General features: G+C 58.2%; 6 protein-coding genes across 6 annotated transcripts; 3 read left to right on the top strand and 3 right to left on the bottom strand.

Annotated features, from left to right (window-relative positions):
* Nucleotides 1–40: 40 nt before the first annotated feature.
* On the top strand, nt 41–4,270 carry QBC33DRAFT_562730 (uncharacterized protein; the record flags this gene model as incomplete). Its single annotated transcript, XM_060430228.1, has 2 exons — nt 41–1,145; nt 2,367–4,270. 2 exons carry the CDS (start codon nt 41–43, stop codon nt 4,268–4,270), a joined length of 3,009 nt encoding a protein of 1,002 aa, XP_060279825.1.
* Nucleotides 4,271–5,537: 1,267 nt separating this feature from the next.
* Nucleotides 5,538–5,866, top strand: QBC33DRAFT_562729 (uncharacterized protein; the record flags this gene model as incomplete). The annotated part of the gene is made up of 2 exons (XM_060430227.1): nt 5,538–5,696; nt 5,792–5,866. The coding sequence occupies 2 exons, from the start codon at nt 5,538–5,540 to the stop codon at nt 5,864–5,866; spliced, it is 234 nt and encodes a 77-aa protein (XP_060279824.1).
* A 47-nt stretch (nt 5,867–5,913) lies between these two features.
* Nucleotides 5,914–7,607, bottom strand: QBC33DRAFT_549514 (uncharacterized protein). Its single transcript, XM_060428973.1, has one exon. The coding sequence runs from the start codon at nt 7,105–7,107 to the stop codon at nt 6,319–6,321; it is 789 nt and encodes a 262-aa protein (XP_060279823.1). The 5' UTR covers nt 7,108–7,607; the 3' UTR covers nt 5,914–6,318.
* Nucleotides 7,608–8,513: 906 nt separating this feature from the next.
* Nucleotides 8,514–8,822, bottom strand: QBC33DRAFT_549513 (uncharacterized protein; the record flags this gene model as incomplete). The annotated part of the gene is made up of 1 exon (XM_060428972.1): nt 8,514–8,822. One exon carries the CDS (start codon nt 8,820–8,822, stop codon nt 8,514–8,516), a length of 309 nt encoding a protein of 102 aa, XP_060279822.1.
* A 1,019-nt stretch (nt 8,823–9,841) lies between these two features.
* QBC33DRAFT_242564 (uncharacterized protein) lies at nt 9,842–12,064 on the top strand. Its single transcript, XM_060422926.1, has 3 exons — nt 9,842–9,919; nt 9,990–11,359; nt 11,420–12,064. Exons 2-3 carry the CDS (start codon nt 10,294–10,296, stop codon nt 11,875–11,877), a joined length of 1,524 nt encoding a protein of 507 aa, XP_060279821.1. The 5' UTR covers nt 9,842–9,919; nt 9,990–10,293; the 3' UTR covers nt 11,878–12,064.
* Nucleotides 12,065–12,250: 186 nt separating this feature from the next.
* QBC33DRAFT_562725 (EPT/RTPC-like protein) lies at nt 12,251–13,635 on the bottom strand (the record flags this gene model as incomplete). The annotated part of the gene is made up of 2 exons (XM_060430226.1): nt 12,251–13,401; nt 13,485–13,635. The coding sequence occupies 2 exons, from the start codon at nt 13,633–13,635 to the stop codon at nt 12,251–12,253; spliced, it is 1,302 nt and encodes a 433-aa protein (XP_060279820.1).
* Nucleotides 13,636–15,659: the final 2,024 nt, after the last annotated feature.

Here is a 15,659-nt window from a genome sequence, read left to right as displayed (position 1 = left end):
TGGCATTGATTTGTGTTAGGGGGCAATTCGTTCTTTCACGATGCTCACCTTCCGTCGCGCCCTTGTCGCCGCCGCGTGTCTTCTCACCATCCTCTTCCTGACCACGCGGTCAACATCGTCGCCCTTGTCATCAACCTCAACCCCTCCTGTCTTGTCCGATCAGAACGACGTTCCCGCCGAGTCATCAAAACAAGCTTCAACAACAGCCCCGCCCTCTGATCGCAGGCCTGCCGATTCCGACTCCTCCAGCAGCAGCAGCAGCAGTCGCCATGGCTACCCATCGACCCAGAAGACAATACAAGACATGTCCAAGATGACCCTCTACGAGAAGCTTGCCTATCAATACCCCTACGATGTCGAGACGAGATTCCCCGCCTACATCTGGCAAACGTGGAGATGGACACCCGCCAATGCCGAGTTCACTTTTCGCGAGCAAGAGGCAACCTGGACCGAGCAGCATCCTGGCTTCATCCACGAGGTCATCACGGACCAAGTCGCTCTGCACCTCCTGCGACTACTCTATGCTTCGGTTCCCGAGGTTGTCGAGGCCTACGAGGCGCTTCCCCTGCCCGTTCTCAAGGCCGACTTCTTCCGCTACCTGATCCTGCTCGCGAGGGGTGGTATCTACTCGGACATTGACACGTACGCCATCAGGAGCGCGCTCGAGTGGATTCCCGAAAATGTGCCTCGCGAAGCCATCGGACTTGTCATTGGTATCGAAGCCGACCCCGACAGACCGGACTGGAAAGAGTGGTACTCGCGCCGCATCCAATTCTGCCAGTGGACTATCCAGAGCAAGCCCGGCCACCCGGTGTTGCGGGACGTGGTGGCGCGCATCACCAATGAGACGCTGAGACGTAAGAAGGCCGGCCTCCTGAGGGGTGTCATGGACAAGAACGTCATCGAGTTCACGGGCCCCGCCGTCTGGACCGACATTATATTCGAGTATTTCAACGACGAGCGATACTTTGACATGGATCACTCGCCTGGTTTGATCAACTGGAGGAATTTTACCGGCATGGAAGTCCCAAAGCGTGTTGGGGATGTCATCGTCCTCCCCATCACCAGCTTCTCCCCCGGAGTGCAGCAGATGGGGGCCAAGGACTACGACGACCCGATGGCCTTTGTAAAACACGACTTTGAAGGTGAGAACCATCCCCACCTGTCGTTCCCCTCCCCCCACGACCCAACTTCCCGGATGCACTGGCATGATCCGCCCGCTGCGACTATATTGCTGACAGACTGCACAGGGACATGGAAGCCAGAGAGCGAACGACACATTGGGGAGTAATTAGAGGGGGCTTAAAAACGGACTGGTTCCTGAAGCGCTTACGACCTTTCTCTTCGTTCAACATTGTCATTCTTTAATAATCGGATTGTTTTTGTGGCATGGACACCGGCGTTCTTGAGATGCATATCCAGCGGATCTCCACGGGGTGAGAGACATTAGACCGTGGTATAGAGGTGATATTACGGAGTCGTTCAGGGCCAACAGCCTCAAACAAAGTGTACATAAAAAATGAGAAAGAGTTGCGGTTGATGATGGCCGAGTAATACGCAGGTCAGGTGCCCATATGGTTATCGAAAATACGAGGCCAACAAGGCAGATGGTACTCGCCAGATTATACTGCCGGTTTCCCACCCAGCTGCGTAGAAATCCACCGCGCATCACACTCGACAAAATACCTACCCAGCACGATGGTCATGGGGAAAAGGGCAGTATTTGATTCGATTTCAACGCAGCATGTAGACCCATGTCTCGACTCGTAGACCGAAGCATTGCTTGGAGATTCGAGGTGGGACTCCAATTCGGTTTGTGGAGAAATCCGGCACTGATTTACGTCAGGTGGATCTCCATCCAGTTGTCGGCACTCATTTTCGGCGACCCCGCATGAACAATTGAGGGGCTGGAGAAGAGTTGGGGAAGGGAAACAGTCAAGACCTCGCGCGATGTTACCCTTGCGGCGAGGGGGGATCTCTATCTCGGCGGGCCCCCTTTCCCATCGCCTTCTCATATCTGGGTACGGCGACATCTTCTCTATCTAGGCGTGTTTGACTTAGTTGCTGTCCTCTGAATGCTTGGGCGTCACGACAGCCGCTGGACTTGCCGTCAATATGCCAAAATCACCGGCTCTTCTGCTGAGGTTGTCGAGGAGGAGATGCATCTCCCGTGATTCGCCATGGGCGAAGGCTGGCTTGAGACAGGCCAGATGTATTAATGGTCTGACGAGGAGCATCACGCAGGGGCCAACAGAGGTAAGAGTGCCCTTTTATGGGACCTCAATTCTGTTGTCTGGATGGCATTAGGGATCAGTGAGGGCTGACACAACATTCTCAGCCCCCCTTGCTCCCTCACACGATACCAGAACACTTCGCTTCGATAGTTTCACGGTTCGGAGATCGCCCTGCCGTGATCGCAAGGTCCCCGACAGCAGGACAAGATGCGCTTCCATCACACGAAGTCCCACAGGCAAAGGAGACGGCACTGACCTACGAGATGTTGGATCTCGCATCCAACGTCCTAGCAGACTCGTTACGGTCTCTGGGAGTCAAGAAGGGGGCCCGAGTGGCCGTCAGCCTGGGGAACTGCCCGGAATTCGCAACCCTCACCTATGCCATCTTCAAGCTCGGCGCCATCCTCGTGCCTCTAAACCCCAGCTTCAACGCCAACCAGGTTGCCGCCGCCCTCAACCACCTCGGCGTCGAGGTCCTGATCATAGGCGCGGTGACCGATCTCACCTATAAGCCGTGCCGTGGGCGTACAAACCTTCCCCTTCTGCAAGAGCTCGTCCCCGACCTGGCATCCGGGAAAATTGAGGCTCCTAGAATACCCACGCTCAAGACCATCGTCGTGGCAGACAACGCCTTATCTCACCCGAAGGTCTCCTTTCCGCTTCCGTCCTTCCCATCCCTGACCCCGCTCTCCACCCTTCTACCGACCTTCTACCCCTCGGCATACAACCCCTCCAGCCGGCCCATCACACCAGACTCGCCCCTATCGGCCTCAGAGACTATCAACATCCAGTTCACCTCGGGCACGACGTCACACCCCAAGGCGGCCATGCTCACGCACACAAACATCCTTAATAACGGCTACCTGATCGCGTCGCGCATGGGCCTCGACCCCTCGGACCTCATCGTCTGCCCGCCGCCGCTCTTCCACTGCTTCGGCTCCGTTCTCGGCTACATGGCGACCGCGACCACGGGGGCCGCCATCATGTTCCCCTCGCCGGCCTTCGACCCGCTCGCCTCGATCCGCATGGTCGCCGACCACCGCGCCACGGGCCTCTACGGCGTCTCGACCATGCTCGTCGCCATGCTCGAGGTGGCCGCCGCCGCCACCGGCAGCGGTACCAGCAGCAGCCTGTCGGGTCCCCCGGTCGTCGACCCGGCCCTCGTGGCCCGGTTCCCCGAGCACCTGCGCAAGGGCATCGCGGCCGGGTCCAGTGTGCCCGAGTCGCTGATGCGGCGGCTGTACGGCAGCCTGGGGCTGCGCGACCTGGTGATCTGCTACGGCATGACCGAGACGAGCCCCGTCAGCTGCATGACGGCGCCGACGGACCCGCTGGCGAGGCGCACTGCCACCGTGGGCAAGGTGATGCCGCACACGCGCGTCAAGGTCGTCGACCCGGCCGACCGGACCAGGGTGCTGCCCGTCGGCGAGAGGGGCGAGCTCGCAGCGGCGGGGTATGTGGTCATGAAGGGGTACTGGGGGGACGAGGAGCGGACTCGGGAGGTGCTGGTGGAGGAGAAGGAGCAAGACGGGGAGGGGACGGCGGTCTGGATGTACTCGGGCGACGAGGCGAGCATGGACGCCGAGGGCTACGTGCAGATCACGGGGCGGATCAAGGACCTGATCATCCGCGGCGGCGAGAACATCCACCCGCTCGAGGTCGAGGACTGCCTCTTCCAGCACCCGCTCGTCGCCGAGGTCAGCGTCGTGGGCGTGCCGGACGAGCGCCACGGCGAGTGCGTCGGCGCCTTCGTCGTCCCGCACCGGGGCGTCGCCGTCGTCGAGGGCGAGCCGGGAGGCCAGGCCGCCCTCGAGTCGGCGGCCGGGGCCGTCGGCGAGACGGCCACGGAGGATGGCGAGGGGCAGCCGCCGCTCCTGACTAAGGCCGACATCCGCGAGTGGGTCGCCTCCCGCCTGTCGGCACACCTGGTGCCCAAGCATGTCTTCTGGGTCGAAGAGTACCCCAAGACGGCGAGCGGGAAGATACAGAAGTACAAGCTGCGGGAGATGGCCAAGGAGCTGCTGCATGGGAAGTAGCCTAGGTACCACCACAACCTCGTAAAGGGGGCAAACATGCCGTCTAGGATTAGATATCTAAAGCCAGCCTTCTTCTACTATTTTTCATTCTTTTACGCAATAACTACCTCTGGCCCGTGATCCAATTACCCTCACCTGATCCCGGCCTTCATGGCTACAGTGCCCTTCCCCTTGCCAATCAGAGTCCTGATTGCGATCTGAACAAAGCAAGCTAGCTAGCTAGTTATATCAGGCCACGAAAAGACGTTGAGACATTGGCCCCGTTCCACAACCTAAGCTCACCCAACCCACATCGGCAGGAATGCTTACCCGTCTGGGGCCATGGCCGACGGCCCAAATCCCGTGTTCGCTGCCAAAAAACCTGGCATACCGGCCCAGCGGTCCCGTGATGGCACCTAAATAGGCCGGCTGGAACGACATTCTCGTATTACCTTACCTTCATCTCAGCCCGGCCCAGCCGCTCCCAGCGACGTCACCAGATTGGCCCTGGCCTCCGCACCCGCTCACACAGGCCTCCACCCTCCAAAAATAACTCCCGAGAAAGCTCGGGGTAGCTGGTGACTCGGCGGACCAATACCATGCCAGATATCATCCCCAGGGTTTCGACATCCCGATAGTTGAGGCTGAGGATCGCGGGGAGGGTGTGGTGGGCAGGGATGGAGCCCCTGCCCTGGGAACCCTGGTGTCGGCTGTCGGTGGTCGCAATGGCTGGTTGATCGGGCTTTTGTGGTGGCCGTGTTCGTCGCTGCCTCCCTTGGGTGGAGTGGATTATCATTACTATTCGGCGATCCTGTTTTCTTCTTCGTCTTGACCGCTGTACGCCGGCTCTCGGCTCGATTCGCTGTCGTGGTCCACACTCGGTAGCCAAGCCTCGTGATCGGTAGCGTCGTTCCTCGGGGGGGACCACTCAGGCCTCGAGCGGGAACGATCAACGGTGCCGTTCTGCCATTAGCTGTTTTCCCTTTCCTTGTCTCGTGGTTTTCCGAGGGCGCCATCGTGGGCTCGTTTCTTCGAGGCTTTATGTTTCCGGTACGAGGGTTGTCCGCGATGAGGTATGGTTGGATGTTGTCGACGCCTCTCTGGGAGGATGGCTATGTAAAGATATGTATATAAGTCCCCGTCATTCCCCCCTGAGAACGACACTCCTGTCTCTCCATCGCTGAGGAATCTACTACATCTGCAATTCCAATCCAATACAGTAAAGCTCCCAATAAAAACCAATCTACCTATACCTCTCATACCCACCCCATCCTCTACCACCACCACAATGAAGAACATCCTCGCCGTCCTCGCCGCCCTCGCCGCAGTTGCCGCGGCCGTCCCCGGCAAGCCCCAAGGCTGCCAGCCGGCGACGTACGGATGCGCCAAGAACCCTCAGTCGGGCGTTGACGGATGGCAGGTCTGCGACGTGACGCACCAATGGGTGGTAAGTACTTGCTTCTTTTGCTGCCTCTGCTGCTCAGAAGAAAAGTAAAAATGGGGGATAAGCACTCTGACTGACAACCCCCCGTCTTCTTCTAGTATGCTGGCGACTGCCCCCCAAACACCCACTGCCACTTCCTCCAGGCCAACGGCAGCCCCTATTGCATTCCATGAGAGACTCTCGGTCGGGTTTGAAGGAAGTGAGATGGAAGAGCGTATTTGTTGGTATGCAGGTTTATTGTTCTGGCTTGGGCCCTTGGATTGGGGCGCTGTTTGTTATTCTCTACTCTCCTTCATCGCATCTTGGGGTCAAAGCGAAACGTTGTATTAGGCGGGTACTCTGAGATTGCACTTTGCACACGCTCCTTCTGCATAGTACATGGAAATCTCGGTGGTTGTTGTCTTTTCCCATCAACTACAGTCAGCTAGAAACGGGTGAATATATATCAGGAGATGTACACTCCACCACCACACTCATTTCCCCATGCCCGTGCAGATGCTAGCTAGGTACTCGACTCTGCAGAGAGTCTTGAAATCACACCACTGACCAGTCAACCGAATCAGGCCATGCTTGACCGCCAATTCCGTCTAGTCCAAATCTCCGTATACTAGTCCTGTCCCGACCTCTAGGCCTCGGGCCAGTTCCTGTTGAACACAATGCACGAGCCGTTCGCGCTGGCCGCGATATCCTTGTCGGTCAAGAACAAGACATACTTTGCGACGCTCCCGAGGGGAAGATCATGCTTCTCTGGCTCGAACTTGGTATGCGACGCGTTGATCTGCTGAAACATGTCCATGTCGATGCCCTGCTGCATTGCGTCGGTGATGTTGGTGCTGGACATTGCCCCGAGGAGCAGGGCGGAGGAGTAGATGCCCTTGGCCCCGTACGCCCCCGCCGTGTTTTTCGTGAGGGCCATGACGCCCGCCTTGGAGACCGTGTAGGCCACGCCGGCGTGGAAGCCGCCGTAGCTCGCGTTGGAGCCGATGTTGATGATGGAGCCGCCGGCCGGTTCCTGCTTCTCCATCTGCGTCACCGCGGCTCTGGAGGTCAGGTAGGGCCCGTTGAGGTTGATTGCCAGGACATGGTCCCACTTCTCCTTGGTGCAGGATCCAACGGGGGAGAAGTCGTCCATGACGCCGGCATTGTTGACGAGGACATCGAGGCGGCCGAACTTGGCGACGGTCTCGTCCACGAGCTTCTGGACGGCGGCTTCGTCTGACACGTCTGTCTGCAGGGCGAGGAACTTGCCCGAGTAGGTCTTGTTCCACTCCTCCTCTACGGTGGCTATCCGCTGAGAGTTGACGTCACAGATCACTACGTTAGCCCCTGCGGCGAGGAAGGCGTCTGCAATGGCTTTTCCGAGGCCGCCAGCAGCGCCAGTGACGATGGCGGTCTTTCCCTGAGCTGATGTCATGGTCTCGGATCAAGGTTTTGATGGCAGCAATTGTGATTCCTTGGGCTGCCGATTTAGTGCGTTCCCGTTTGAGAATACCTCGTATATGCTAGGCTGACGGTTTGGATGGTGCGGGGAGTATGCAGAACGGCTCTCCCCGCCCATTGGAAAGGCGGAGTCAAACAGCTCTTATAGACATCGAGGACGTATTCGGTCGAACAGGGTCGTGCCTTGCCGAGCCGTGTTCGGGTTGCCCCATTTGACCGTCACCTTCAAGGTGCTTCATTGCTGTCGCTCTCGTTTTCGAGTTCGCAATGGTGGAACGAGTGTCAGCTGCGGGGTACCTTAATGCTACCTCCCCCGGTTCCGCCCCACATAATCAGCCGGAGCCGTATACGGAAGGAGCATACGCGCCGGCTTGGAGAGGGATCAAGAGCCCTTGCCAGCTAGGTACCTAGTCCACGTGTTGTGAATGATGTGTAATGGTGGATCTCTAAGTAGGTCCATAGATTGCACACAAACATACACTTGTTCTGGAATTATGGTCAAATGCGGATCCAATTGCCTCAAGAGGGCAAGCGCCAACAAGCCATTTACAACTAGTTGACCCCTGTCCGATCTGAAAATGCAGGGGGTTTAAATGCGTATAAAAAAGCGACATTCTCGTGGAACTCAGAGGTAATGTTTAACCAGAGCATCGTCCTAACGAGTTTCCCAGGATCTTCACATCAGGCCGAAAAACTTGAGGGTCGCGTCGCCCTGGAAGGCAGGGATGTGACCAGCTCCCTGAACCTCATAGCCGACAAGCTGAATGCAATCGCCACTGCAAATCTTGTTCCAGTTGGTTATGGGGTCATTCGAGGTTTTCTTCGCGAAACAGATGCCAAAAACATCGCTCTACTGGCCAAGCTGGGCCTTGAGCAGTGAGATGACAACCGCGGTGTCGGCCATGCCGTGCACAATCATCGTCCTGGGCCGCGTCCCGTTGTAGCCCGTGTAAGCGGCCCTGGCCAGGTCTCCCCACCGCTCCTTGGTTTAGTTGCCGGCTTGTCGCCGAGCGGGCAGCTGAGGTAGGTCGCTCGACATGGGCGTGGTCATGCGAGGATTGGAAGTTACTCACGTGGCTTAGTTGCCGCAGTGTTCTCATCTCCCTTTCGAGATCATCGCCATTCCTGACTTCCTTTGCGGCAAAGACAGCCCAGTTATCAAGATGGCGAACCCTGTACACGGTGCCAAACGCGCCCTTTCCTATCACCGATTCAAACTAGTACATGGGTCGCTACTCCCTCAAAGTCGCAGCTACCGTCGTGACCTGTTGAGGCAAGGGCCAAAGATCCGACGAAGTCATCGCACAGGTCCGCGAGGAACGCATCGCGATTCTTGTGGAACTCGCGGAGAACGGGTCCCTCGAGAAACTCGACGCGAAACTACAGCTCGAAGCTCGGTATCGAAATGGTGACCATGCTCCCTGGAGGCAGGATGAACCTGCACGGCTTGTTGGGCTTCGGACACGTCAAGCAGCGGCCGCGGCCGTCGAGACTGACTTCGCTCCCGCCCGACGACACGTCGTCCATGACTATGTGGTCGCCGTCGAAACCGAACATGAGGTGTCTGTTGGTGACGCGAGAGTGCGCGCAGATAATGTCGCAAAGCGTTGGGGTCGCGGCCGAGAACGAATCCAGAGCGCGACTGAGGGTGCGCAAGCTCTTTGATGAGCTGGTGGAGCTGGGCGGCATACCTCCACGATCGTTGGTTGAGAACCGGTTCGAGATCTCACCGACGAGCAGCGCAGCGACGATGACAGAGAAGAACTTATGACCTGTTGGTATCTTGACCAATGGTGGTACTGGATTGGCCAACTCACGCTGTGGAAGCAGTTCATGCAGCGCCAAAGGCAAGACCACGAACCCGACATACAGCACGTGGATAGGTTTGACGCTGTCGCTGCCTTCATCACCTACCTACGAGACCATCTTTAGAGGGACATGCAGCAGCGTGCTAGATTGCCAACCCCATGCTGGGAGATGTGGCGGCATTATTCCCAAACGGTTTTGTATAGGGACTTTATCGAGTACAGCCTCGAGTCGCTGCCTTTTGCCGAGGCCGTACTGCGACAGATGCGTAGCGAGAGGGGTGACAAGACAGCGCTGGGAAAGCCTGGGATAACAAGTAATGGGCTTAGGAAGGAATACAACGTCCCTGATAGCAGGATCTGGGTTGAGCTGTGGTGGCGATACGTTGCCGACTATCACTTTGAAGACGAAAATCGCACCCCGCCGGCACCGGACTCCGACTGCAGGAAGCGATCCAGAGAGATGACAACGGCGAAGAAGAAGCAGCAAGGTCCCCGAAGCCGGTGTCCTTGGACTTGACGGACCGAATCAAGTCGTCCACAAGAATACTGCGAAGCAAGCGAAAGCGAATGGCGACGCAGAAGTCGCCTAGCGGCTCGGGTTGCAGCCTGCAGCCAACTCTCTGAAGTCCAACATCCCAAGCATCAAGCGGTCCAGAGAGCCAGTCGCCAGGGCCAACGGCACTTCTCGGCCCACACGCGGAAGAAGGGGTAAGCTAAAGGTCGAGAATACACCGCAACCTCCCTCAGCTGTGAATGACGAAATCAACCGGGAGTAGCCAAAGCGGAAGAGAAGCTCAACAACGGCAAACAGAGACGTCCTCGTTCATCTGGTCCTAGAGAGGAGAAGGCGAAAACGACAGCAAAGCATAGCCGGGAATCACTAGGAGTAGGGGGGAACTCGATATATCCCATAGATGTGGCTAGGAGGAGGAGTGCTAGGATCGCTGCGAGAAACCTGCCGCCAAGTGAAAGAATACAGTAGGCTATAGTGCCTAACCCTGAAAGCAGGGACAAACCCCGTGCTACTGACTGACACGCCTCCACGAAGAGCTGTATTTCACCACGATTTGAGCAGAAATTCCCGACTCGACCGTTTATTCTCGTCAGGATGCAGGCAGGGGTGGTTCGGGTGGGTAACCAATTAACCTTAACTTCAAGGTTTCCATGTCTTCTCGGGCTAGTCTAGAAGGGGTAAGATGCTAGTGGGGGCTATGGGGGTTAACTTTCGTTGCTTGGTTCTTTAAACAAAATCTTGCGAGAACACAGGGTTTCGGCGGGCAGAGATGAAGTGAACCAGCAAGAATTGCATCCTCTCGCCGCCAATTAGCCACGCCGACTATTCAATCGACAATATGGGCTTCCTCTCTCAACACTCCACCAACCACAACTTCCAACTCGCCACCACCGCCGTCGTCTCCGTGGCAGTCGGAGCCGCCGCGATCCTCGGCCTGCAGCACCTCCAACGAGAAGCCCGCGTCTCCCGCCTCAAGCGCTCCATCCCGGCCCCCGATGACGACGGTCAGCATGTTGCCTCGCCCCCGCCGGGCGCCCTGCCGAACCCAGACAAGGAGGACGTCCGCAACGCGGTGCTGGCGCGGCGCGCCCTGGCCGGCGACTTCGACGACGAGCTGGTCCTCGAGCAACTGGCGCGCAACCGCGTCTTCCTGACCCCCGAGGGGCTCGGCCGGCTGAGGGGCGCCCGGGTCGTGGTCGTCGGCTGTGGCGGCGTGGGCTCGCACTGCGCCGCCGCGCTCGCCCGCTCGGGCGTCGGCTCGCTGCGCCTCGTGGACTTCGACCAGGTCACGCTGAGCTCGCTCAACAGGCACGCCGTCGCGACGCTCGCCGACGTGGGGCTGCCCAAGGTGCAGTGCCTGCAGCGCCGGCTGGTGGCCATCACGCCGTGGGTGGCTTTCGACCTGAGACTGGAGAAGTTCGACGGTCGGAGCGCGGCGCGGTTGCTGGGGCCGTGGGACGGGGAAGGGGGTTCCAAAGGGGGGATGCCGGACTTTGTGGTCGATGCGATCGACAATATCGACACAAAGGTCGAGCTTCTAAAATACTGCCACGATCACAAACTCCCGGTCATATCGGCCATGGGCGCCGGTTGCAAGAGCGACCCGACCAAGGTCACGGTGGGCGACATCGGTACCAGCACCTGCGATGGTCTCTCTCGGGCCACACGGCGGCGGCTCAAGCTGCAGGGTGTCACGAGCGGAATCCCGGTCGTCTACTCGACCGAGACCGCGGGAGAAGGGAAGGCAGAACTGCTTCCTCTCCCGGAAGACGAGTTTAAAAAAGGAACAGTCGGGGACCTCGGAGTTCTGCCCGATTTCCGCGTGCGAATTCTGCCGGTCTTGGGAACAATGCCGGCAGTGTTCGGATACACTGTTGCAAACCATATCATTTTACAAATTACCGGTGAGCTACCGTCCCTTCCTTCGCCCCGCTGAAATTTCACAGGACTGACTTTGGGCCCAGGCTACCCAATTGACTACATTCCCTTCAAGGGGCGGGACAAGATGTACGATTCAATCCTGGGCGTTGTCCAGAGCAGCGAGGAGAAGATTGTACGAGCGAGCGAGGGCGGGCCACCCGAACTGGCCGTTGGGCTCAAGATCCCCGTAACCGTGGGAGACGTTGCGTTCTTGGTCGAGGAAGTGTACAGGGGCAAAAGCGCGGTCAGCGGGATCCCGACAAGGTTGGTGCTGATCAGATGGCCGAAGCCAAAACAAAGCACCTTGATCAAGATCGAAGAACAGAAATCTTCCGACCTTAGACTACGGGACCTGGTCTGCATGACCAAGGAGGAAGCCGCCAGGCACCAGAGGGAGGTGCTTCTGGGCGACAAGGCGCTCAGTGATATTTACGATGCCGACACAATAGAGCGTGTCGAGGCAAAGCTGAACGAGGCCGAAGCATTTGAAAGGTACCGATGAAACATGACCATTTGCATCTGGGTTAGGAAGGGGATCGCCTCAGTTCTGGGGAGATGAGTTTGGCAATACAGACGGACATCTGTTGCTGTTTGGCATATCCCTAGTCTGGTTCAGCCTCATCGCATTTGGATACCAAGAGTCGAACAATGCTGTTATGTTAGCTGTCTACGGGGATCTCGGCATGATGGCCGGCCACCAAGTTGGTCCTGATGCAGAGGCCATCTGCCTCGATCCATGTATATCAGGGCGGTTATCGACGAATCGCCCATCTATCGAAACTGTATATAGCCATAGAACACGGCCTCACATGAGAGCAATACTGCATACACCGCTGTGAATCAACCGCAATAGACAGGCGCCTGGTTCCGTGATTCTACGTTGCCGGTTCCATTCGCACCCCGGCCCCTTGGCATACACTCCCCTTGTTATACCAGACAACCCTAGGCAGCAACTCTGCCGCCACCCACCGTGCTGTGGTTGTGTGGGTGCTTCCCTGGCCGAACGGTTCGTGCGTCTTATCCTTCCTCCTCCGCTCGCCGACGTTCAGGTCCCCAATAGGCTTCTCCAGACCAGCCTTGCCCCGTGGCGTCCCCCACCCGTCACCGCCGTCTCCGTCTCGCGGGAAGCTCGTCTCTCCCTCCGCTAGCGCCTGGAAGACGACAAGCTGGTCCTGCAGGAACTCGTCCACCACGCCCCCGAGCGCCACCTCCTCATAGAGGTCCTTGCACACCTTCCCGGCGATGCTATCGCTCAGACTCGCCCCTCCCTTCCCCTTCCCCTTCCCCTTCGCATTCCCCTTCTTCGGCGCCGACGTCAGGATATCCCTACCCCAGCGCAGCGTCCCCGAGCGCGCCACCAGCAGGACGTATATCCTGCAATCCAGCCCCGAGTCCCCTAGCACCTCGAGTCGCGCCCCGGCGCCGGGGAACAGGACGTCGAGGTCCCGGAACAGCGCGCCTTGCAGGTCCGCGTGCATGTGCGCCGGCGCCACGACCGAAACATCGACGGCCGTGACCTCTCTTCTGCCCCCCTCCCCACCCAAACCTGCCGTCGTCGGTCGGAGCGTCTCCCCGACCCGCAGCGGCCACACCCTGACCCGGACGTGACCCCGCGCCGGCTCCGACGCCCGCGTCCCCACGCTCCAGCCGCGGTCGCGTAGCTCGGCCTCGGCGCGGACGCCGAAGCGGTCGCGCAGCGTCGGCAGCAGGACCTGGGCCAGGTACTCGTAGGACAGCGACCAGGCGACGTTGGTGCCGCCCGAGAGGTCGACCTCGATGGGACCATCGTCGTCGCTGCCGGCGAACAGCAGGAACGGGAAGATGGCCTGCAGGATCAGCAGCGTGCTGGCGGCGGCGGAGTCGGCGGCGATGGAGACGCGGCGGTGGGCGGCGGCGGCGGTCAGCTGGGAGGGCGGCAGGCGGGGGCGGAACTCGAGCGTGTGGCTCCCTACCGAGAGGCCGGTCACGTCGGCGTCGGTGGCTTTGGCGAGCCAGGCTATCGAGGCGACGTGCTGGGCTTTGAGGCCTGGGGGTGAGGTTAGTTGTTATGGTTTGTGGTTGGGACGGAGAGGGGGTGGGAATGAAATGGCCGGTCTAGATCATACGAACCTCCTCCTCGCGATCCACCCCTGTTGCCCCTGACGTGGGTGATTCGAATGGGCTGGGTGAGAACTGCAGCTAGGCTGACTGCCATCCTCACAAGTTGTCCACCCCCTTCTCCAGTTCTGCCGTCGAGCTCGATTAGCTTAGGCTCCTTCATGATGATCGTGTATCTTCAGTTCTAATTCTGAGAATCCAGTGGGTGACTCGAGGAAGTTAAACAGAGGGCTGTTATTTGGTCAGAAGGGCGTGTCTTGGCCGTCGTTGGCCAATTCCGCATGGTTCTTATATTTGGAGATCACAGTCATTTGTTTGCGGCTGTGGCTTTCGGCTCCGACCTGACTCATTCGGTCTCCGGCTCCCAAGCGTGCCTGCTTTGTCGCCTGCCGTTTCGGGCCAGAAAACCGAGCTTACCCAGGAGCGTACGAGAGTGAGCCGAGAATATAGGTCTTTAGATTATGAATCCAATCTGTTTGGAAGCTACCTACAGTTAACGGTGGTAAGTCCCTCAGTTTGTTGTTTGGGGGAGCTAATAAGAAGGCGGCCGCCGCAAAGGGGAAGCAAGCGCAAAATGGACAGGGGGGGGCTCTTGTTGAAGATCGCCAACGTCGCACATTCACGCCCAAGATCCGCATCGCTGTTTCTCAAATCGCCGACCCAGTATGAAACACCAAGATCCTTCTTCACCTCGGCTCGCAAGCCGATGGCAATGAAAGAAGCATGTTCCTCGAGAGGAAAGGTTCAAAAATTCCCCTCCAGCTACGAGGGCCGGAGGGAGGGGATGGTTATAGATAGTTTTCAACCAGCAAAAACGTAATCTCGGACGAATCCTCACTGATATACGTAAAACCCGTGCACTAGGATGGTGAACAAGAAGAGAAAGGGAAACGAAACAGGAGGGCAGAACTGTGTTTATATACACGCCAGTGGTGGTCTGTGCCTACCTGCAATTCTGTGAACTTTGTAGGAATTCAGTCATCGTTGAAGCTTCGGTCACAAGAAGGTTTAAACAAGGAACGCGCAATATTCGATAGGGCAAGGACAAATAGGATTCTACACATTACGAGGATCTTAGTTAAGACTCATAATTACATCTGCGGCAATCTTGTTTCTCGTAACCTGTGATCTCGTAGCCTGTGTCGGGTGACTCAGTTGCCACCACCGCGCATGCAGTATTAGAGCCTGTATCCGTCGGCGAGCCCCGACCCAAAGCCGAAGGCATCAACCTAATCCCTTGCACCACGTAAAGGTTCAGGCTCATCGCAAGGGAGCCTCTACACAGTTTCCGAGCCCCGTCCCGGGGACACAACGTGAACCCGGCACCGGAGCTCTTTCCAGGTGCTTCATCGGCCTTGCCCCACTCTCGGCGTTGCGAGGGGCTGTATCAAGTCCGGCTTCCAGGGAACCAAAGTTTCGCGGATGGCTGCGCTTCCAGCGGATTTCGCATCGCCTCAGCCACCCCCGGCCAGCGCAGACACGGTGCATCACAGCACCAGGCGCAGCCGGGGGACTTCCGGCGGGTCATCGACGCTTCAGACAGCGGTTGCGGGGGCCCTTCCAGTCCGAAGATGAAATGAAATGATATAAAAAAAGACCACCCTCCTCTTCATGGCGTTTCTACAACCACTTCCAGGTCCGGGGTATAAGACCCGGGACCTTCCAGCGGGAGTCGCAGCGAGAGAGGTTGAGGGTGGTCCCGCTCGACGTCGTCGTGGGGTTGTTGACGGTTGATGGTTGACGGTGGCTGCCTCGAATACTGACGGACGGGAGTAGCGAGGGCAGTGTCGACGACGGAGCTGGGGAAAAAAAGTCCGCTCGACGCTTCCGGGTTACGTCTCGCGTGCAGAAGAGGCACACGGCGAGGAACACCCTCCAGCGGAGCGGGATGGGATTCTGGGCGCGCTCATCGCTGCATGGCCTGCTCTACGTGTCCATTGTTGGGACAGGGAACTGGCTGTGCCGCGGAACGAAGAATGAATTGTCTGGGGTTTCCTTCCACGGGGCTTCTCCGGGGTGTTGATATTCCGAAGAGAGGTTTTGCTGTTGGCGCATCCGTAGTGCAGGCCCAATTGTCAAGAATTTGGGGTAACAGTCCGACAGCCGGCTTTGAGAGTCGACTGTGTCATTGTAGCCAAGCGACAGCAAAAATGGGAGAGAGCTCCTAGAAGGGGTTTATTGAGCGGG

The sequence above is a fragment of the Phialemonium atrogriseum genome (genome assembly GCF_030411735.1).
Source record: "Phialemonium atrogriseum strain 8032-3 unplaced genomic scaffold QBC33scaffold_30, whole genome shotgun sequence".
NCBI classification, from domain to species: Eukaryota; Fungi; Ascomycota; class Sordariomycetes; order Cephalothecales; family Cephalothecaceae; genus Phialemonium; species Phialemonium atrogriseum.
This window is presented reverse-complemented; position numbering and strand designations above follow the sequence as displayed.

What these genes read in the sequence shown, in the direction of transcription:
- QBC33DRAFT_549514 (XM_060428973.1), bottom strand. Translation starts at nt 7,107, where the DNA reads ATGACATCAGCTCAGGGAAAGACCGCCATCGTCACTGGCGCTGCTGGC.
- QBC33DRAFT_242564 (XM_060422926.1), top strand. Translation starts at nt 10,294, where the DNA reads ATGGGCTTCCTCTCTCAACACTCCACCAACCACAACTTCCAACTCGCC. An exon ending in TATCATTTTACAAATTACCG is followed by an intron (nt 11,360 to 11,419) that starts GTGAGCTACCGT and finishes CTTTGGGCCCAG; the next exon opens with GCTACCCAATTGACTACATT.